Source organism: Saccharomyces kudriavzevii (genome assembly GCF_947243775.1).
Source record: "Saccharomyces kudriavzevii IFO 1802 strain IFO1802 genome assembly, chromosome: 15".
Taxonomy (NCBI): Eukaryota; Fungi; Ascomycota; class Saccharomycetes; order Saccharomycetales; family Saccharomycetaceae; genus Saccharomyces; species Saccharomyces kudriavzevii.
The window spans coordinates 525,724-547,782 of record NC_079286.1 but is presented as its reverse complement, the minus strand read 5'-3'; the positions used below and the strand labels follow the sequence as shown (position 1 = coordinate 547,782).

Sequence of the window (22,059 nt, the reverse complement as noted above, 5' to 3'; positions counted from 1 at the left end):
ACTGACTCTTGCTAGCCACTTATTAAGGATCAGATCGACATAATTACATAGTATTTCATGTATAAATTGAAAAATAATTTTTTTTTTTCCATTATTCTTCAAAAGAAATCGTAATAAGCAATCAAACAAGAGTGAGCATTGTTAGATATAATAAACATGGATTCTAGAACAGTTGGTATATTAGGTGGCGGACAATTAGGGCGCATGATTGTTGAAGCCGCTAACAGGCTCAACATCAAGACGGTCATATTGGATGCTGAAAATTCTCCTGCGAAGCAAATAACCAACTCCAATGAGCACGTCAACGGCTCCTTCTCAAATCCTCTTGATATCGAAAAATTAGCTGGAAAATGTGATGTATTGACTATTGAGATTGAGCATGTTGACGTTCCAACATTGAAGAATCTTCAGGTCAAACACCCCAAATTGAAAATTTACCCTTCTCCAGAAACAATTGGGTTGATACAAGACAAATACATTCAAAAAGAGCATCTAATCAAAAATGGTATCGCTGTCACGAAAAGCGTTCCTGTGGAACAACCTAGTGAAACGTCACTATTGAAAGTTGGAAATGATTTCGGCTTCCCATTTGTTCTCAAATCGAGAACTTTAGCGTACGATGGGAGAGGCAACTTTGTTGTTAAGAATAAGGACACAATTTCGGAAGCTTTGGAAGCATTGAAGAATCGCCCTTTGTATGCTGAAAAATGGGCACCATTTACTAAAGAATTAGCAGTCATGATTGTAAGATCTGTCGATGGTTTGGTGTTTTCATACCCGATTGTAGAAACCATTCACAAAGACAATATTTGTGACCTATGTTACGCACCAGCCAGAGTCCCAGATTCCGTTCAGCTTAAGGCAAAGTTATTGGCTGAAAACGCAATCAAATCTTTCCCCGGTTGCGGTATATTTGGTGTAGAAATGTTCTACCTAGAAACTGGAGAATTGCTAATTAACGAAATTGCTCCAAGACCCCACAACTCTGGGCATTACACAATTGATGCCTGTGTTACCTCCCAATTCGAAGCTCATTTAAGGTCAATCTTAGATTTGCCGATGCCAAAGAATTTTACATCTTTTTCTACCATCACAACAAACGCCATAATGCTGAATGTTCTTGGAGATAAGCAAACGAAAGATAAAGAACTAGAAACATGCAAAAGAGCTTTGGCTACTCCAGGCTCGTCGGTATATTTATACGGTAAAGAGTCCAAACCCAACAGAAAAGTGGGTCATATAAATATCATATCTTCAAGTATGGACGAATGTGAACAAAGACTGAATTACATCACAGGCAGAACCGATATCCCAATCAAAATTTCTGTTGCTCAAAAGTTGGATTTAGAGGCAATGACCAAACCATTGGTTGGTATTATAATGGGATCAGACTCTGATTTGCCAGTGATGTCTGCCGCATGTACGGTTTTGGAAGATTTTGGTGTTCCATTTGAGGTGACAATAGTCTCCGCTCATAGAACTCCACATAGAATGTCAGCATATGCCATTTCAGCAGGTCAGCGCGGTATCAAGACAATTATCGCAGGTGCCGGTGGTGCAGCCCATTTACCGGGCATGGTGGCGGCAATGACACCACTGCCTGTCATCGGTGTACCTGTTAAAGGTTCTTGTCTAGATGGTGTAGATTCTTTACATTCAATCGTGCAAATGCCTAGAGGTGTTCCAGTAGCCACTGTTGCCATTAACAATAGTACAAATGCCGCATTATTGGCCGTCAGATTGCTTGGTGCTTATGATTCAAAGTATACTACAAGAATGGAAAATTTTCTATTGAAGCAAGAGGAAGAAGTTCTCGCTAAAGCACAAAAATTAGAAACCATCGGTTACGAAGCTTATTTAGAAAGCAAATAATATACAAATATATAGATAAACTTGGCCAATAATTGGTCAAAAAGCGATATGTACATGCTTATTGAACCCTTTCTCATTCCTATTATTTCATGAACCCAAAAAGAGGATCAAAACTCGTTGACCTCTCCTTCGAAAATTTTTCATGCATAATGATATTTAGTATACATACGTCCCCAGAAAAGACAATAAAAAGTACCTGCGCAGGTCAGAGACCTAAAATTCAAAATTCGGCTCAACGCGTGGCTGAGGGCCACGTCAGAACATCTTTATAGTTCCCAAAAATAAAGGCCACGATATAATTTCTCTCTTTCATATCGATAATATCCTTTTCCCCACTAAAATCGCGAATTAAACCCGGAGCAAAAACTAGGGCCAAATTATAAAGTGTCATGCGATTCCAACTGCTGTATTTTGTAACCTTTTCTATATGCTCACTCAAAACCCTCAACACCCTATAATGTTCCTTTGGCAAGCATTCTAATATGTTCCCCAGAGCGCTCTTACTTGACACATAAATATCCGAGCTCCTTGCTTCGAAAGACAGTTTTCCTCCCACAAATGGTAAAGCTTCCATCATCTTTTTTGACTTTACCAGATTCATCAGAGGTTCATAAACCTGAAACGTGAAGACCGGATTAGGAAGCTTTCTCAAGTATCTCTTTAAAACACCAGTGACGGCATTCAGATCTTGATGTGTTAGAATATCTGGAATTTCTGAATTTTGCTGTCCTTGCCACGTAGAAATTTGTCGCTCTATCTCTTCAATGACTAGCTGGGAACCTGACTTTCTATATATACCCTCCGATCTCATATTTTCCTCGTCTGATTCAATAAAATCTATGCACACAGACAGAATCAACGGTATTTCATTACCTTCATAGTTACACCTGGCAACCAAACTAGAACCGTACAAGTTAATTCCATCCGAATAATCGTCGGTATCTTTACTTTGCCCCATATTCCCGTCACTTTCAATGGGAACCAATTTTACATCACTAAATTCATTAGGATTTTGTAATACAGGTGGGGAAATTTCTACTCGACCAGAGTTACTGGTAGTCAAAGGAACTGAATGCAAAACTGGTGCGCTTTTCACGATGGAGTTTATATTACCTGCACTTGAGCCTTGTATGGATTGCTCGGTTTGTGGCTTAGTAGAGGAAAAGAACTTCCAAAATTTTGGCTTAACAGAACTTCTGGCTACAGAAGTTGTGGTGGCAACGTGCTTGACAGGCGGTGACTCGTCCAAATTGGCATCCCTCATTGTGAGAGAATTGCCTGAAAAATCTTTTGAGCCGAGGTATAGTTTATTTTTTTCAATGCTATAAGTCTCAATATGCTGGCGTAGCGTTTCTTTTGTGAAATTCATTTCATCGATCTCTTTTTCTAACTCCTCTCTTTGAGATTTAAGTTCCTTCAAATTTATCTTCAATTTTTTCAGGTGTAACTCAGCAGTAGAAATTTCTTTATCAAGGGACGACTTATTTTTGAATTTACCATTTTCATAAGTAGTCTCCTTTCGTTCCTCGACATGATTGCTACTCTCCAATTGAGTCTTTGGAGTATTTTGCCAACTGGGTAAACTATGATTTTGTTGACTATATGAAGATCCGTTCATCCTATCAAATTTCAGTGAATTATCCAGAGGTGGAGTCCGATACATGGATACATTACTTGGTGTAGAAGGAGATTGTAATTGATGACCGATTGGTGATGGTGATTTTATGACAAAATCAGCTAGCTCGTCAATTCCCCGCTGCTTCTCATTGCTAATACTGGAAACACAATTATCTGTAAACTGTTTGAAATTCAGGCTTTTCTGGCCCTTTATTGGAATGTCTAGAGAATTACTGTTGGAACTTGGTGTGCCCAAACCAGGATGTGAATCAAAATCTTTAACTAAATCTTGTGACCCTCTCGACGCCAGTTTCGAAGCTGGTGAAAGCTTAGCGCTACTATCCTGTTTGATTGTAGCCTTTGACTTTAAATTAGTCATCAAATCTTTAGATCTTCGTGACAATGATCTTGAAATTTTTTTGCTTTTCCCAATATTGCTTGAGGAGAAAGAACTCTCTTGCTGCCCCTGCTGAGCAGCAGCTGAATCACTGACAATTTTGCTACTTTTTACAACTTCAACAGCAGGTGCTCGAAGATGGTCTGTTTCTTCGATAATGTAATTCAATCCGCTCATTGACAGTGACGGAGAGATATGGGACATTGAACCGGTATTGGAAAGACCAAAATCTTGCCCCTTCGAAGATTTCATATTAACAGAAACTGGACTGTGCAATACCGAGTTTAACATTTCGCTTGCGCTTCGAGAACCGTCGTTTGGAGCGTCAAGTTGGCTATTCTCTTCAAAGCTATTATTAACTATTATACCCTGCCTGTAAGAGCTTGGGGATTTTGCAACGTACTGACCGGATGAATTTCTCAATGGTGTTTTGTTTAACAAACTCTTTGAACGGCTCGGGGGTTCCTTATTGTCCAGAAAAACTCTACTACCTGGAATAGAGTCCAATGGTACATCAAGCGGCGTATTTGTAGAGTGTACCTTCAATTCTTCGTCTTCGTCATCTTTTGTGTGCTCCGTAGTACCTTCTTCTGGCCCTATGATGTCTATAGAAACGTTGGAACCGAATTTTGAACTCCCTGAATTATCGTCGCTATCATCATAGCCTGTGATAAAATGTGGAATGATATCACTCGAATTAGTTTTTGTATCCTTGAGAGATTCAGATCCTAAACATATCTGAACTGAAGAGGCAGGTCTACTGGATGACCTTTCCAGCACTGCTTCCGTAACTGATGTGATATCAATGGGCTCGCTATCAACTACAGGAGTAGGTAGACTGGGTAAATTTTTTTTCAGTCGTCTTTTTTTCTCTTCATAATACTTTCTTTTAGCCAATAACTTCTCGTGGCAATTTAAACAGAATAAGCCTCGCTTAGTTTTCGCATATCTCAAATCAGCAATATTTTCACCACACTTACAACATTTGAAACAATCTGAACAATAAGCTTCATTTGAAGAAGATAGTATAATGGCCAGATCGTCAATCTTTTTACCACAACTTTTACAGGAGTCGGAACAATCAAAACAGATCAAGGCTCCAGTTCCTAGAACCAAAAAATCAGATTCACAACTTAATGGTTTCTCACATTTATAACATGAAAAACAGTGCGTGTGCCATCTATCACAACCCAGCTCATACGCGTGTCCCGTGGTAATAAAATCTTTGCACCGTACACACGATGGAAGTTGTTCGTTGGGCACAGTTGATGCCATTTGACTACGCTGCTTTTTCCACCTCTCCTGCTTTGATCCGCTATTAGTATCCTGTTGACAAAGCTGATATAACAGTAGATGTCAAATGCGGAGTGATTTTCTGTCTCTTTGAAACTTGATGATACGATCAGTTTTTTTTCTATTTTAAGCAACTGGGAATTAATCAAGAATGTTGACTGAACAGTTCTCAAAACACCCTATTCGATGGAGAAGTTCCGTCTGTTTAAGCGGCACTATTCTTGAAAAAATGTTCAATGACTCTAGCCACTTGGCTAATACTGTCTCAAGGAAGATCAATAGAGGAAAATACACGTTGGTGATGTCAAATCTTTACTCGAGAACTGCCTTTTTTTTTTTCACTTTTTCCTAATACGGCATAAAGCGCGCAATAATAAGGGCACTTTACTTTACACCTTTCCTATATAATTGCACAGTTTGAAACGAAGTAGTAGCCTTGAGAGTATCGGGTGTTTTATTGTAAACAAGCATGGATTACAAGAAGTTCCTGATATTTGGAGATTCTATCACTGAATTTGCGTTCAATACTAGACCAAATGAAGATGAAGAAGATCAGTATGCTCTCGGAGCTGCATTAGTTAACGAGTATACGAGAAAAATGGATATCCTCCAAAGAGGGTTCAAAGGATACACCTCTAGATGGGCGTTGAAGGTTCTTCCTGAAATCTTAGAAAATGAATCTAACGTTGTCATGGCCACCATTTTTTTTGGCGCTAATGACGCATGCTCAGCCGGCCCTCAAAGCATTTCTCTCCCTGAATTTGTCGACAACATACGTCGAATGGTGTTTGCAATGAAAGCGCAGCAAATTCGACCTATTATAGTAGGCCCAGGATTAATAGATAGAGAGAAGTGGGACAGAGCAAGGCCTGAAGAAGTGGCTCTCGGGCATCTGCGTACCAACAAGAATTTTGCCATTTACTCAGATGCCTTAGCAAAGCTAGCCAGTGAGGAAAAAGTTCCTTTTGTGAACTTGAATAAGGCATTCCGAGAGAAAAGTGGCGATTCCTGGAAAAAGCTGCTGACAGATGGACTGCACTTTTCTGGAGAAGGGTACGAAGTCTTTCATGACGAACTAATGAAAGCAATCAAGGCATTCTACCCACAGTATCATCCACAAAACATGGAATACAAACTAAAAGATTGGAGGGATGTATTAGATGACGGCTCCAATATAATGCTTTGAAGACAATAATCTTTTACGTATGTACTTATTTTTCCTTGACTTTATACCCTTTATATAATTTTTCACATACGGGATTTTTCCTTAAAAAAACAATAGTGAAAAAGGTTTCCTTGTTCTAGTAGATAAAGACCCTATTATCAAGATATATCTCTGTTCAACAGCAGTTTTAAGTAATCAAACATATCATATACGTAGAGGAGAAACGTAAAACCCATGTTGTCTCGCGTTTCAGTTTTCAAGCCAGTCGGCAGAGCGTTTTCTGTTCTATCATCCTTAAGGATAACAGAACACACGCCAGCAAAGAAGACCGAAAAACCAGAGCATGTTCCCAGGTGTGAAAATTTATCGGATGCCCAAACTGCGTTCTTGGATCGCGTCATTCGTGTAGATCAGGCTGGTGAATTGGGTGCAGACTATATCTACGCTGGCCAGTACTTCGTGTTGGCTCATAGGTACCCTCATTTGAAACCTGTGCTAAAGCACATGTGGGATCAAGAGGTACATCATCATAACACCTTCAACAACTTACAGTTGAAAAGGAGAGTGAGGCCCTCCTTACTGACGCCATTATGGAAAGTCGGAGCCTTTGCAATGGGGGCTGGTACCGCATTGATTTCTCCAGAAGCCGCCATGGCTTGTACTGAAGCTGTCGAAACGGTCATTGGGCGTCATTACAATGGCCAATTGCGAAACCTTGCCAACCAGTTCGATTTGAAAAGAACCGATGGCACGAGAGGCCCTAGTGAGGAGATCAAATCCTTAACATCTACCATCAGGAATTTCAGAGATGATGAGCTAGAACATTTGGACACTGCTATCAAGCACGATTCCTACATGGCAGTTCCATATACAGTGATCACTGAGGGTATCAAGACGGTTTGTAGAGTTGCCATCTGGAGTGCCGAGAGAATTTAAGTGCTGGAAAATCAGCGTAGATAAGTTGCGTTGTGCACAAAAAAATGATCAGGAAGGAGCTACGGTTTGGGTTGTTCTAACCAAGCTATCATGTATAAAGTTATGTAGTATCCATACACATTTAACGCCAATATGACCAAAATGACAAAATAATGGCGTTGTTTATGAATGTGTAGAATGGGGTATGGGTTCATATGTATAAGGGTGAGTACAAATTGGATCTCTAAAGTAAAAATAACAGCCAACTAAAGTAACTTTTGTATCTACATTTTGACAGGTCAAGCGACTTGCCGGTGGGGAATATTGTGTACAACTGAGAGACCACTATTGATTATAGGGTAGTTCACTGGAAAAGAGCTTTTATCAGGGTCGAAAAAAAGGTGTGAGGAAATGCCATACGAAGATAATGAGCTTCAAACTGCAATTGAAGGCCATCAAAGTCAATTATCCAATCAGGAAAAAAACAATACCCCTAACGACGACACTTTTATAGACGATTCTCCATTATATGGAACAAGGGCAAGTCTGCAGTCAGCTCCGGTTGCTGTTGACGACGGGAAGCATTTACTGTATCCAGATATTGCCACCAGTCTACCATTGAAGACTTCTGACAGACTTTTGGACGACGTACTTTGTGACACTATTTTCCTCAATTCTACAGATCCAAATGTAATAGAAAAGGGTTTGCAAACGTCCGGTATTTTAAGGGAGTCTATGCTTTCTTACTCGAGTTTCAGAAGCAGTATTCGCCCAAATGCATTGGGTTCATTAACCGATCAAGTGACCATTCAGACCAAGACCGAATACGATTCCATTTCATGTCCCAGATATAACAAGATATATGTCTTCCAGGCTGTTATCTTGAATCCGTCATTATCAGAGCAGCAAATTTCAAGTTTTGATGATATTGTTAGAATTCCTATTTACCATCTGAAAGTCACTGTTAAGATCCGTCAAGAACTGGAACGGTTGAAGAAGCATGTAGGCGTTACTCAGTTCCATTCATTGGATCATTTACACGAATACGATCGAGTAGACCTTTCAACCTTTGATTCTTCCGACCCAAAGCTAATGGATTATGGTATTTATGTTTCTGATGATACGAACAAATTGATCTTGATTGAAATTTTTCAACCCGAGTTTAATTCACCCGAAGAGCATGAAAGCTTTACTACCGATGCCATTAAGAAAAGATACAATGATTTATGCTTAAAAAATGAATCGCTAAATAAAAAGGAAGCACCATCCCAGCCTGATTGTTTCTACACACTTTTCAAAATTTTCAAAGGTCCGCTAACGAGGAAAAGCAAAGAAGAACCTATAAAGACAATTGATTCAGGAAATTTAGTTCTGAACACTCACCTAAATGCTGAATGGTTGACGTCCAAATATGGATTTCAGGCAAGCTCAGAAATCGATGAGGAAACGAATGATCCATTTACTGAATATGTTCCTCCCGATATGGTGGGATATGTAGGTGATTGGAACAAAAGAAAAATCAGAGAATCATTTGTTAAAAAGTGTCTTCAACTAATATTTTGGGGTCAATTGTCAGCTTCGTTATTGACGCCTAATTCTTCTTTGAAAAACACAAAGAGTGTTAAGGGACTATCTTCTTTACAAACTTCTTTTTCGACATCGCCATGGTTCCATTTATTAGGAGAATCAAGAGCAAGAATTCTGTTGAATTCTAATGAACAGGCACATTCTCCCCTGGACGCAGAACAACATTTCATCAACCTTTCCGTTTCACATTATTATACTGATAGGGATATAATCAGAAACTACGAAGCTTTGTCATCTTTGGATCCTGATAATATTGGATTGTATTTCGATGCACTGACCTATATTGCAAATAGAAAGGGTGCGTACCAATTGATTGCTTATTGTGGGAAGCAGAATATTATAGGCCAAGAAGCTTTAGAAAACGCCTTGGTAACTTTTAAAATTGACCCAAAGGAGTTCAATATTGCTGAGTTAAACGAAGCGACTTTGCTGTCTATTTACAAATTCGAAACTTCAAATAAAAGCAAAGTAACCTCCAATCACTTAACGAATTTCAAGAATGCCCTCAGATTGTTGGCCAAATATACCAAGTCGGACAAATTGAAGTTTTATGTCGACCATGAGCCATATAGGGCTTTATCACAGGCATATGACACATTGTCCATTGATGAATCAGTAGATGAAGATATTATAAAAACTGCATATTCAATCAAGATTAATGATTCTCCCGGATTGAAGTTGGATTGTGATAGAGCGCTTTATACCATCGCCATTAGTAAGAGGAGTCTTGACTTATTTAATTTCTTAACGGATGAATGCCCACAATTTTTAAAATATTATGGCCCAGAGAAACTCCATTATCAAGAGGCACTGAAACTTCTTCAGGTCAATGAAAATGCTTCCGACGAAACCGTTTTGAAAATTTTCAAACAAAAGTGGTATGATGAAAGTGTCTTTGAACCCGATCAATTTCTTATCTTAAGGGCAGCGTTGACTAGAATTAGTATAGAGAGAAATTCAAATTTAATCACTAATTTCTTACTAACAGGTACGATAGATCCCAATTCGTTGCCGCCAGAAAATTGGCCAACGGGCATTAATAATATCGGGAACACCTGCTATTTAAATTCTTTGCTACAATATTACTTCTCCATTGCGCCACTAAGAAGATATATATTGGAATATCAAAAAACTTTAGACAACTTCAATGACCATCTCTCTAATAGTGGGCATGTTCGAAGAATTGGTGGAAGGGAAATCAGTAGAGGTGAAGTGGAAAGATCTATCCAATTTATATATCAACTTCGCAATCTTTTCTATGCAATGGTACATTCAAGAGAAAGATGTGTAACTCCCTCAAAAGAATTGGCATACTTAGCATTTGCCCCAAGTAATGTCGAAGTGGAGTTTGAAGTGGAAGGTAATAAAGTCGGCAGTAATGGCGCCGCAATCTCTGCCGATTCAAAAGGAGAAGTAACTCAAGAGGCGGCCACCACTTCAGAAGAAAAGGATCCAAGTTTAATTGATTTAGAAATGGAGGACAAGACCAACAGTGATGTTGATAAAGACATCGAAAATGTTAAAGCGAACGAAGCGAATGAAGCAAATGATATTGAAATAACTGTGGGCGAGAATATCACCGATTTAGCTTCACCTACGCGTGTTGCGAAAATTGGTTCAGACCAGTTAGAAAATGCCCTGGAAATGGGTAGACAACAAGATGTTACTGAATGTATAGGAAACGTCCTATTTCAAATAGAAAGCGGTTCCGAACCCATTAGGTATGATGAGGATAACGAGCAATACGACTTAATCAAGCAGCTGTTTTATGGTACTACCAAACAAAGTATTGTTCCTTTGTCGGCAACAGATAAAGTTCGTACAAAGGTTGAAAGATTTCTTTCGTTACTGGTAAATATAGGTGACCATCCTAAAGATATTTATGATGCGTTTGATTCTTATTTCAAAGATGAATACCTGACAATGGAAGAATATGGTGATGTTAAACGTACGGTTGCTGTAACGACATTTCCTACTATTTTGCAAGTTCAAATTCAAAGAGTTTATTATGATCGTGAAAGGTTCATGCCATTTAAATCCATCGAACCCTTACCATTCAAGGAAGTTATTTACATGGACAGATATTCCGATACAGAAAACCCTTTACTGCTGGCTAAAAAAGAGGAAACGGAACAAATGAAACAAAACTTGAAAGTAATGAAAAATAGACAAAGGGAACTATTAGATCGCGATGAATCAGGACTCACGAGAAAGGATGCCTTTTTGGAAAGTATCAAACTATTAGAATCAAATATTGTAGTGACTGAAGCTTCGAATTCTGAGGATAACAAAGACGTGATAAGAATATTGAAAAGTAATATTATCGATATTGATAATGAATTGATGAGTTTATACAATGACATCAACAGTTTGGAGGATAAAATAAGCCATCAATTTGATGATTTTGAAGAATATGGATACTCACTATTTTCGGTTTTTATTCATCGAGGCGAGGCCAGTTATGGCCACTACTGGATTTATATTAAAGACAGAAACTACGGTGGTGTTTGGAGAAAATATAATGACGAAACCATTAGTGAAGTACAGGAGGAGGAGGTCTTCAATTTCAACGAGGGCAATACAGCAACTCCGTATTTCTTGGTTTATGTCAAACAAGGACAAGAGTCTGATATTGAGCCCTTGAAAAGAATCTTGGAATAGTGTATAGAGATTATCTATAGTAGAGTAAAAAACGCGACTCAAAGTCATAAGTATCAGAAGTATGTAAAGGTTCTCCGTATTCAATCGTTATGGGTGACTATCTTCTACATTAGAAAAACAGAGAAAAACAGAGAAAAAGAGAGAGAAAGTACATTGGAAAAGGCAAAATGTAAAGTAAACCGTCGAAGGGAAAGCTTGCGTAATTTAAGCGGATTCAGTCAAGATAGGCCCGAATAGGTGAACAGCATCATAATAAATATGTCATCTGAAACCCCAATGGGTGAAACGCAAAATGGGGAAGCGGTCGACGATCTAGATGGAACTCCCAATAATGGAAGCATCGACAAAACAGATGTCACGCAAGATGATAACGACTATGAAGTCAGCGAGCAAGATAATAACGATGATGAAGTCAATGAACAAGATAATTACGATGGTGAAGTCAATGAAAAAGATGTTAACGATGAAAAAGTCAATAAACGAGATGATACTAAAGAAGAAGAAGATGCAGAATTAGACGATTTATTTGGAGATGATGACGACGACGACGACGACGAAGGAACGAAACCAGAAAATAGTATTAATAGTGAAGATAGTGACGACGAGGGCGTCGACCATAGGAGTCGTCATAGGGAAAGTCTTGGATTGGATGATGACGAAGCAGAGGAGCAAGCCATGTATACACGAAAATTTTATGGTGAGGATGCTAATGACTATTCTGATCAAGATGAGGCCGCTCATACTTTCAAGGAGGAGAATATAGAGATTGTCAGGCATATTATACCAAATAAAGCTAACGTTAATGAGACAGCGTCTCATAATGAGATCTTTTACGCCAGAATTCCTAATTTTCTGACGATTGATGCGGTTCCATTCGACCCTCCAAGTTTTGAGGCCAAAGTTAACGAAAGAGCCATAAATTCGACCTCTAAGGAGGACCAATTAGATGACCGTCTGATCGATGAGAATACCGTTAGGTGGAGATATTCTCGTGACAAGGACCAACATGTCTTCAAAGAATCAAATACACAAATTGTGCAGTGGTCAGATGGCTCATATTCTCTAAAAGTTGGAGAAGAGTGTACAGATATATTGGTCAATGATACAAGCAACACCTTTTTGACGGTATCGCATGATCAACAAGAGTTGATCCAATGCTACGAAGGGGGCGAGATCAAAAAGACATTGATGTTCATTCCAACTTCTACTAATTCCAAAATACATCAAAAACTAAGTAAAGCCGTTATAAGAAGGAACCAAAGGCAAAACAAAGGCCCTGGTACATACATTGTTAATATGGATCCTGAAGTAGAGAAGAAAGAATTGGAAAAGAAACAAAGTCAAGTTCTAAGAGATAGAAGGAGAAGACAGCTCAAGGAAAGAGAGAAACAAGAATCTCCCGATGCCGCATTCGAAACCGGATTTAGAAAACAAAGTTCTCCTACTTCTTATGGAATCTCCAGAAGGAATGAGTACGAAGAAGATGATTTCTTAGTCGACGATGATGAAGAAGAGGAGGCTGGATTTGATGACGGTGATGATGAAGAGGAAGAGGAGGAAGAGGAAGAGGAGGAAGAAGCCGACCAAGAGAACGCAGCACGCTTAAGAAACTTGAAAAGAGAAGGTGCAGCAATGTATAAAGAAGAGGAAAAAGATGATGATAGTAACGAGACGAAAAGGAGAAGGGTTGCCGTAATTGAAGATGATGAAGACGAGGAGTAGAGAAGCGAGCTGTTTTGTGTATACGATATTTAAAATTACAAAGAATCAGACGGCATACTGTAACGCTTTTTAACAGGAAGCTACGGTAATATTGGAAGTCCGCTATGGCTTGTAATGACGATGCCATGGGTAGAAGATGTCTTTGTACGAACATCATTACCCGCCTTCACATATATATATATACCATTTTTTTTTTTAAGGCTCAAAATTGACCCTTTTCCCATTCTTTCTTAAAACAATTGCGTGATCCTCATAAGTTTAGTTCAAGATAGATCACGTAGATTAAAAACACAAGTACGATTGCAAACTATGTCTTGGCAAGGTATGTGAGAGAGACAATTGAGACTTGGTCAAACTAGGAGAATGTTGGGGATCAAACTGAGTAGTAGTGCCCAATTTTTGTTTGACGTGCATACTTTCGAAAGTTATCCTCCCAGAGTGAATTACTAACCAAAACGAAAAAAAAAAAGTACGAAATTTCCGGCATGAGATTTCCTTTAGGCTTTTTTTTTCTTTTTTAAATAGCATACACTGATAACTTGATAGGAACCGGTAAAGTCGATAAGGCTGTCATTTACTCTAGAGCAGGTGACGCTATTTGGGCTACTTCCGGTGGCTTGTCTTTACAACCAAACGAAATCAGTGAAGTTGTTCAAGGCTTTGACAACCCAGCTGGTCTACAAAGCAATGGTTTGCACATTCAAGGCCAAAAGTTCATGTTGTTGAGAGCTGATGATAGAAGCATCTATGGTAGACATGATGCTGAAGGTGTTATTTGTGTGAGAACCAAGCAAACCGTTATTATTTCTCATTACCCACCAACTGTACAAGCCGGTGAAGCTACTAAGATCGTCGAACAGTTGGCTGATTACTTGATTGGCGTTCAGTACTGATTCATTGAGGTACAGTCTTTTAGCTTAATAGTCACTTCTTCTGGCATTTCCGGGATCTCTTCCCATTTTTGCAGACATATTATTGATTGATTCTACTTACTATGTAAAAAAGCGCAATTTTCATATATAATCATACCCTGGTATTTATCATATTTACGAAATAGTCTTGAAAAGAATATCAAACATTGGATTTTTTTTTTTTTCGATTTATCCAAGCATCATGTACCTTTTTAGAAACTCATCAGCGTATTCATTTGAATGCTTCGAAAGGAGACCAGTTTGGATGAACAACTCTTTTCTCCCCTTTTGCCTTTGATATACCGTTAATAGCCTCGAAGTCCTCGTCGGATAGGGTGAATATTTTCCTGTTCGCTTTGACTCTATCAGGATTGACAGATTTGGGCAAAACAACATAGCCCCTTTGAGCATGCCAGCTAATGACAACGTGGGCAGGTTGGACGTTGTTTTTCTTGGCAATTTCCAGGATCACTGGTTCTTTCAATAGTGGGGCATCGGTGCTACCCAATGGGGAATAACCTTCAATCATGATTCCTTTACCTCTGCAAAAGTCGATCAGTTCATTTTGAGGTAGCAATGGGTGTATTTCCACTTGATTAGCAGCTGGCGTAAGCTTGTTACCCTTCGATGCTAGCAAATCTTTCAAGTTGTTTATAGAAAAGTTGGACACACCAACCGCCTTGGCTTTACCGGTTTTTGGTAATTCTTGCATTAATTCCCAGGTCTTGATGAAATTCCAGTTGGTGATATCTACTGCACGAGAACCGTCTTGCTTTGTTGGCACGCTCAAGATGTTTCCATCTTTGATATAATCTGGGTCCAAACGGACTGGCCAATGCATCAAATACAAGTCCACGTAATCCAATCCTAATCTTCTCAGGGATTGATCCAGGGCCTTCGCAGGTTCGTGGTGTTGCGTACACCATAACTTTGTGGTAACAAATATTTTTTCTCGAGGGACGCCTGAATCCCTTATTGCTTGGCCGACTTGATCTTCGTTACGGTAAATAGCAGCGGTATCGATGTGCCTATAGCCGTCTTTCAAAGCTGCCAAAACCGACTTGTAAGCATCGTTGTCCTTTGATTGCCACGTTCCTAAGCCTACTTGAGGAATTTGAGCACCGGTATTCAAAGATAGGGTTCTTGTAGAGTCTTGTAGAGTTGCAGGCATTTCTATCGTTCGAGTATTGCAATGAGTTTATATTGATTTTGGCTAGCCAAGATGAATTTTCTATGTCACCGAAAAGAAGAGGCATACGCGTGCTTAAAAGCTCCCAGTTTTATACGACCAGCAAAAGGATATCCCTACTGTCGAAGAGTTTTTTCCCTAGAGGTTCGGTTACTAATGGAGAGAGAGTCAAGGAGAGCGGAAATCGTGTCCCTGAGCATATTACTAAGTCGCCGTTGCAGTGCATGTGTTGGGTTGGTTGGCTTTACCCCTTCTAGACATAACGAAACAAACTTGCCAAGACATTGAAAGATAAAAAAAAAGACCGCCCTTGGCAATCCTTGGTCTTTCCCGGAACGCTCTATGCCGATTTCTTGTCGGTGTTATAACCTATAAGCCTTGCGTGCTTTATACCTTCCTGTGGGACAAAACAAGAATCAGCAAAGTTTCGAGCAATTCAAATAGGTTGCATTATCAACTTATCGTGTATTCCACACACATCAGGTTTCGAAGAATACTCCTGGTGGCTTCAATTAATGTAAGTGGAGGAGAAAAAAGGAACAACGGGGCCGAATATTAAAAGAAGAACAAGCTATACTTAGCTGTTTCATTAACGCCAAATTATTTGTAATGCAGCTCTTCTGCTGTTTCGAACAAAGTTTCTGGATAAGTAGCTTTGTATATCCTTTGTTTACTGGAACACTTTCACATTATTTATAATTTATATTCCGGAGATCGTTAGCGCCCGACGAAATCTTGAAAATTTTATAGTGAAAACGGAAATTGAGATGAGATGAGATACGTTGAACGAAATAGAAAAAGAAGGCTGGAAACAGATTTATAGATTTGAACGCTCGCTCTTTAAGTTATGTCGTTGGAAGATAGGTTTGACAGATTGACGGTGTCGCAGAGAGCTTCTGACCACATTAATAACCAGCTGTTAGAGAAGTATAGTCATAAAATAAAAACCGATGAACTATCGTTTAGTAAGGCTAAAACATCGAAGGATAAAGCCAATAGGGCCACTGTAGAAAACGTTCTGGACCCTAGAACTATGAGGTTTCTGAAATCAATGGTCAATAGAGGGGTTATTGCGGATCTGAACGGTTGCTTGAGCACCGGGAAGGAAGCTAACGTTTATCACGCTTTCGCAGGAACTGGTAAGGCGCCCGTGATAGATGAAGAAACAGGTCAATACGAAGTTTTAGAAACAGACGGGCTTCGTAAAGAATATGCCATTAAAATTTATAAGACGTCTATTTTGGTTTTTAAAGATCGTGAGAGATATGTTGATGGTGAATTTAGATTCAGAAATTCTAGGTCCCAACATAATCCAAGGAAGATGATCAAAATTTGGGCCGAGAAGGAATTTAGAAATTTGAAGAGAATCCATCAAAGTGGCGTAATCCCAGCACCTAGACCGGTAGAAGTTAAGAACAATGTCTTGGTTATGGAATTTTTAAGCAGAGGTAATGGATTTGCTTCACCTAAATTGAGAGATTATCCGTACAGAGATCGTGAAGAGATTTTTCACTATTATCACACTATGGTAGCATATATGAGGCTGTTATACCAAGTCTGTCGTCTGGTACATGCTGATTTGTCCGAATATAACACCATCATCCATAATGATAAACTTTACATGATAGATGTTTCTCAAAGTGTTGAACCTGAGCATCCAATGAGTTTAGATTTTTTGAGGATGGATATCAAAAACGTTAATCTTTATTTTGAGAAAATGGGTGTTAGTATTTTTCCTGAAAGAGTTATTTTCCAGTTTGTCATATCAGAATCCTTGGAAAAATTCAAAGGTGATTATCATAATGTTATAGATTTGGTTGGCTACATTGCTAAGAATTTACCCATAAAATCTACCGAACAAGATGAAGCGGAAGATGAGATATTTAGATCACTACACTTGGTTAGATCATTGGGCGGATTAGAGGAAAGAGATTTTGATAGATATACAGACGGTAAATTTGACTTGTTGAAAAGCTTGATCGCCCATGATAATGAACGCAATTTTGCTGCTTCTGAACAATTTGAATTTGATAACGCTGACCATGAAAGTAGTTCAGATTTGGAAGAGTCTTCAGATGAAGAGGGTGATAATTCAAGTGGAGGCGAAGAAGACGAGGAGAGCGATGATCGAGAGTATTATGAGGATGATGAACCGAAAATCTTGAAGGGAAAGAAATATGAGGACAAAGATATCAAAAAGTTGCGTAAGCAGGAAGCTAAAGACGCAAAAAGGGAAAAGAGGAAAACGAAGGTCAAGAAACATATTAAGAAAAAGTTGGTCAAGAAGACGAAATCCAAGAAATAATACTTTTTAAAATATATGAGGAAATATAGGCCTGAAGGTGACTGAAAGGAAACAGGTAAATGATGATTTAACAAAAAAAGTTTAAAAAGTGAAAATTGTAGAGCAATATATAAAGGATAGTTTTCATTTCATAAAGGTGTACTAAATACTGATAAAGTTACAGCTTTGTATAGTGACTTTTATCTTTCCAGTCAAGCTCACTAGCTGACTGAATGTAAACAAGCATCACATTGAACCACCACCCTGGTGTTGGCCAATTATACCTGCCATTTCCAACAAGGCACGGTCTTCTCCTAAGCTTCTAAAATTAATCTGTTGTCTTCTCTTAGATTCCGCCTCTTCCCATGCCATTTGTTTGATCTGCTCTTCTAGTTCCTTTTCACCGCCACAACCCCAAACTTCGACATCTTGAATCAAAAAATGCAGCTCAAAAAAGGAGTTTTCCTCCTTTCTTTCCATTGATAAAAGTCCAGGGTCCAATAATCCTCCGTAGCCCGTGTGCCTAAACACCGCAAATTCTAAAGTACTGTCAAAGGTTAATGACACATTTCCCGGTATGTATCTCTTAGATGCGGCTTTGATGAATGGTTGCTTATCTCCAATTCCAATTCCACCACCAATTGTATTGAAATATATTGTACCCTTTTGATTGACTTTATAGATATCTTGCCTTGGCGATATTTGTATGATTCTTGTGTTCAGGTCGCCAAAGTAGTCTTTGTTCGTTACTTTCCATGGATCGTCTATGTATACAGCAAACGTAGTTTTCTTTTTGCTCAAGTGAGACGCATCCATTTTTTGATCTGAATCTTTCAGCTTAGGAAATTCGTCAAGGAAATGCCGATACCTTGGATTCTTCTCAGCGGCATATTCATCTGAATTTGTAATCCTCATCCCACTTACGACCAAGATTGAAGGAGCCATCCATTTGAAAACCTTCGCCTGCAACGACCTCATTGAAAAACCACTTTTCCTACCAATATATAGACTTTGTAACTTCTGAATGAATAATTCCTTTGGTAGTCCTGTAGATAATTGTGCTAATAGCGCTGGGGTCATTATTCTGGAGTCCTGGATACTTGATAAGTTGGCATCGCGACTAACTAAATCGTTATCCAGATAAAAAAAGTGTTCCATTAAATTTTCCAACGGTTTAAACAAGTTGGGCATTACAGTTCTTATTGCAGTCGAAAACTGTTCAAATGTTATGAAATGTGATTCTACGTTGCTTACCACATCTGGATTCATGGTTCTAAGGAGGTTCATGGCTGAGATTTTGAAAGTATCCCATTGTTCATAGGTTTTATCATTATCTGTCTTGGAATTGGTGGTAGGGAATTTAACACTCAGAATTAAAAGCCAACTGAGGAACTGAAGCATAAAGTCTGCGGGAAGACACAACATTTCGGTGTCAACATCATCAAAGTCTGTTATGATTTGTTTTACGTGTCTCTCCCTGTTAATATTCTCTTCATTTTCCTCGGACAGTTCCTCTTTATCAGTTTTCTGAAGTGATAAGGAGATAAACAGTAGTTTTAATTGATCATATGATTTGATTTTTAAAAATTTTTCACATCGTGTTCTGTTTAGCAATAAAATACACTTTAATAGCCCGAATCCTGTAATCGGTTCATAAGATGAGTTTATTAGAGGGAAATTGCTCAACACCCTTAGCATGTTGGTCACTATTCCCACGACTATAGTATGATTTGGTGGAAAATGAAGTACATTAAATAAGGGTTTGTGGGAAATTGGAGTATTCAGATTTTCAATTTGCAAGTTCCCCTTAAAGCTAACCAATTCTGGTATAGTGACTTGTTGCTGAGCTTTATTGTTGAAGTATGATAAAACATCCCTGTTATTTGTGAATTTTTTTGAACTAGAGGAACCTTCTTCATTCCTGGAACTAACTGAGGAAGATTGTCCCATATTATTACAAATGATACCTGGTCTTGTTATTGAAAGTATCCCCGCGGCTAACAGGTCTAATAAATATCAGATGCTCTGATGGGAAGAACCAATGATTTTTTGTGAAAAGCCTAATGGTACTGATGTCTTATTTGTACCAACAATCCTCTTTTCTTGAGCTATTACTCCTCTTACTGAATCATATGCTTATATGCTCTGTGAAAATGAACTTCTATGTGGTGTTAATTGATCAAAGTTCATTCTGACAATAATGGGGGTTTTCCTTTTCATACATTTCTCTTTCTCCAAAAAACATCCTTGAAAATTGCATTTCTTAACAAAAGGTAAAATTATAATGAAAAAGAAATCCTAACGAATATATTCCTGTCGATTCATCCTTCTGCTACATCAAATAAAAAGTAATATACAATTAGCCATATACAGTATCAGTAACAACAAGATTACGGGACTCTAAATAAAATGATTGCTTTAAATATGTAGATATGCGTATGGCAGCATGATAAACCGAACTAACATTCTTATGCATAAAAGGAGACCGATTTTGATTTTCTTGCTTGAACTTCGCTTATACCTTCAACAAAATCTTCATGCTTGACAGAAGATTGTCCGTTTCTTAGGGCAATCATACCGGCTTCCACAGTTACCGCCTTTAACTGTGCACCATTGAACTCATCAGTAGATCTGGCTAGTTCTTGCCAGTTAATGTCGTCAGCAGTGGTCATTTTCCTGGAATGAATTTGTAAAATTTGGGCTCTTGAGTCTTCTGAAGGCAGTGGAAATTCGATTTTTCGATCTAGTCTACCTGATCTAAGCAGAGCAGGATCTAAGACATCGACTCTATTGGTGGCTGCCAAGACCTTAACACGATCATCAGAGCTAAAACCGTCCAATTGATTCAATAGTTCCAACATGGTTCTTTGCACTTCTCTATCACCTGATTTTTCCGAATCAAATCTTTTAGTACCAATAGCATCCAGCTCATCAATGAAAATAATGGTTGGAGCCTTTTCCTTGGCTAACGCGAATGCATCACGGACCAGCTTGGCACCTTCGCCGATGTACATTTGGACCAATTGAGGAGCTGCCAATTTTAAAAAGGTAGCGTTAGTTTGAGCAGCACACGCACGCGCTAATAAAGTTTTACCTGTACCCGGAGGCCCATACATTAGGGCACCTTTTGGTGCTCTAATACCCATGTCTTTGAATTTATCTGCACGCTTCATAGGTAACACAATGGCCTCCACTAGTTCTTCTATCTGTTTATCCAACCCACCCACATCTGAGTATGTTTCCGTAGGTTTCTCGTCCACCTCCATAGCCTTTACACGAGAATCAAACTCAGAAGGTAAGGTGTCCAAAATCAAATACGAGTCCTTATTCACGCCCACCAAATCATTTGGTTTAAGTTTGTCCGGGTCCACCAGCCCAACCATGGGCAAGAAAACGGTCTGTCTAGAAGACGTCTTGACCACGGCAGCCTTGCCAACGGCGGTGTTGTCTAAATTGACGTTGCCACCTTGGGTGGCAGATTCGCTATTTTCCTTATCTTCGATTTCATTCATGTCCATGACCTCGACGACGTTAGCCACCAAGTAAGGCAACTGTCTGTTATTCTTAATTTTTTCCTTATTATCCTTAATCTTCTCGAGCATTACGTTATTTTCATGAGACAATCTTTGCAGTTCAGATCGAAAGATACGAATCTCATTGTCCAGGAGCTTAGCTCTAGTTTGAAGTTCCTGCGTGGAAAGATTCAAGATCTCTTGATCTAATTCATCATCTCCCGGTAAAGTCTGAGCGTCCAATTCTTCTAAAGTGGCCATCTTAAACTGAAATCTAAACCTGCCAATTCGTTCTCACCTCTCCAATGCACAAATAAGTTACACACACGCACTTTTCAACCAACCTCTCAACGGCTCCATTTTACTCAAGAGTTCTTAAATTGGGTCCCTTTTAGTAAAAGATGGATTTTTGCCACCATATTCAAGCCGGGTAATGAGGAACATTTTAGTTTTATGGCCACTGGCCACTGTAGTTTACGAAGTTGGTGACCCAAAGTCTTGTAGTGTGTAACTTGCTTACATATGTTCTCACAATGGAAACTTACCATGCGTCAAGGAGATTACAAGGTACCAATCCGCTTGTTGACGTGGCATCGTTTAACCTTGCGTCGCACCGAAGATATTTCTCGTTTCACCTGTCGGATGCGAGGCGACTTGGATATTATGAGCCTCCTGAAGGGAATCTAACGTACAACAGAAGCCAACCCGCTAAATCAGATGCTACTTATATGCATATGATTGGTATGAAATGCTTACAGCTGTCACTCGTGACGGATTCGTATCGTGTCACACGAAATTAGCGATTTTTTTGCAAAATTATTGCACAAGCTCTTCTGACAGAACTCATCACCAGATCAAAATAACACTACGGCCTGCCTTTATACCTTGTAAAAGACTTTGCTTTGCTTGGCTGACATTAGTCGGACATTATCGT

General features: G+C 39.0%; 11 protein-coding genes across 11 annotated transcripts; 7 read left to right on the top strand and 4 right to left on the bottom strand.

Moving 5' to 3' along the window:
- Positions 1 to 156: 156 nt before the first annotated feature.
- ADE2 (phosphoribosylaminoimidazole carboxylase ADE2) lies at positions 157 to 1,872 on the top strand (the record flags this gene model as incomplete). The annotated part of the gene is made up of 1 exon (XM_056231306.1): positions 157 to 1,872. The coding sequence occupies one exon, from the start codon at positions 157 to 159 to the stop codon at positions 1,870 to 1,872; it is 1,716 nt and encodes a 571-aa protein (XP_056085138.1).
- A 232-nt stretch (positions 1,873 to 2,104) lies between these two features.
- Positions 2,105 to 5,161, bottom strand: RGA1 (GTPase-activating protein RGA1; the record flags this gene model as incomplete). The annotated part of the gene is made up of 1 exon (XM_056231305.1): positions 2,105 to 5,161. One exon carries the CDS (start codon positions 5,159 to 5,161, stop codon positions 2,105 to 2,107), a length of 3,057 nt encoding a protein of 1,018 aa, XP_056085137.1.
- Positions 5,162 to 5,648: 487 nt separating this feature from the next.
- Positions 5,649 to 6,365, top strand: IAH1 (isoamyl acetate-hydrolyzing esterase; the record flags this gene model as incomplete). Its single annotated transcript, XM_056231304.1, has 1 exon — positions 5,649 to 6,365. One exon carries the CDS (start codon positions 5,649 to 5,651, stop codon positions 6,363 to 6,365), a length of 717 nt encoding a protein of 238 aa, XP_056085136.1.
- Positions 6,366 to 6,578: 213 nt separating this feature from the next.
- Positions 6,579 to 7,280, top strand: CAT5 (putative monooxygenase CAT5; the record flags this gene model as incomplete). The annotated part of the gene is made up of 1 exon (XM_056231302.1): positions 6,579 to 7,280. One exon carries the CDS (start codon positions 6,579 to 6,581, stop codon positions 7,278 to 7,280), a length of 702 nt encoding a protein of 233 aa, XP_056085135.1.
- A 390-nt stretch (positions 7,281 to 7,670) lies between these two features.
- On the top strand, positions 7,671 to 11,507 carry UBP2 (ubiquitin-specific protease UBP2; the record flags this gene model as incomplete). Its single annotated transcript, XM_056231301.1, has 1 exon — positions 7,671 to 11,507. The coding sequence occupies one exon, from the start codon at positions 7,671 to 7,673 to the stop codon at positions 11,505 to 11,507; it is 3,837 nt and encodes a 1,278-aa protein (XP_056085134.1).
- A 258-nt stretch (positions 11,508 to 11,765) lies between these two features.
- LEO1 (Paf1-complex subunit LEO1) lies at positions 11,766 to 13,229 on the top strand (the record flags this gene model as incomplete). Its single annotated transcript, XM_056231300.1, has 1 exon — positions 11,766 to 13,229. The coding sequence occupies one exon, from the start codon at positions 11,766 to 11,768 to the stop codon at positions 13,227 to 13,229; it is 1,464 nt and encodes a 487-aa protein (XP_056085133.1).
- Positions 13,230 to 13,538: 309 nt separating this feature from the next.
- PFY1 (profilin) lies at positions 13,539 to 14,122 on the top strand (the record flags this gene model as incomplete). The annotated part of the gene is made up of 2 exons (XM_056231299.1): positions 13,539 to 13,551; positions 13,755 to 14,122. The coding sequence occupies 2 exons, from the start codon at positions 13,539 to 13,541 to the stop codon at positions 14,120 to 14,122; spliced, it is 381 nt and encodes a 126-aa protein (XP_056085132.1).
- Positions 14,123 to 14,372: 250 nt separating this feature from the next.
- GCY1 (glycerol 2-dehydrogenase (NADP(+)) GCY1) lies at positions 14,373 to 15,311 on the bottom strand (the record flags this gene model as incomplete). The annotated part of the gene is made up of 1 exon (XM_056231298.1): positions 14,373 to 15,311. The coding sequence occupies one exon, from the start codon at positions 15,309 to 15,311 to the stop codon at positions 14,373 to 14,375; it is 939 nt and encodes a 312-aa protein (XP_056085131.1).
- An 865-nt stretch (positions 15,312 to 16,176) lies between these two features.
- On the top strand, positions 16,177 to 17,634 carry RIO1 (protein kinase RIO1; the record flags this gene model as incomplete). Its single annotated transcript, XM_056231297.1, has 1 exon — positions 16,177 to 17,634. The coding sequence occupies one exon, from the start codon at positions 16,177 to 16,179 to the stop codon at positions 17,632 to 17,634; it is 1,458 nt and encodes a 485-aa protein (XP_056085130.1).
- Positions 17,635 to 17,859: 225 nt separating this feature from the next.
- On the bottom strand, positions 17,860 to 19,563 carry RTC5 (Rtc5p; the record flags this gene model as incomplete). Its single annotated transcript, XM_056231296.1, has 1 exon — positions 17,860 to 19,563. One exon carries the CDS (start codon positions 19,561 to 19,563, stop codon positions 17,860 to 17,862), a length of 1,704 nt encoding a protein of 567 aa, XP_056085129.1.
- Positions 19,564 to 20,081: 518 nt separating this feature from the next.
- Positions 20,082 to 21,386, bottom strand: RPT5 (proteasome regulatory particle base subunit RPT5; the record flags this gene model as incomplete). Its single annotated transcript, XM_056231295.1, has 1 exon — positions 20,082 to 21,386. One exon carries the CDS (start codon positions 21,384 to 21,386, stop codon positions 20,082 to 20,084), a length of 1,305 nt encoding a protein of 434 aa, XP_056085128.1.
- Between the last annotated feature and the right edge of the window lie 673 nt (positions 21,387 to 22,059).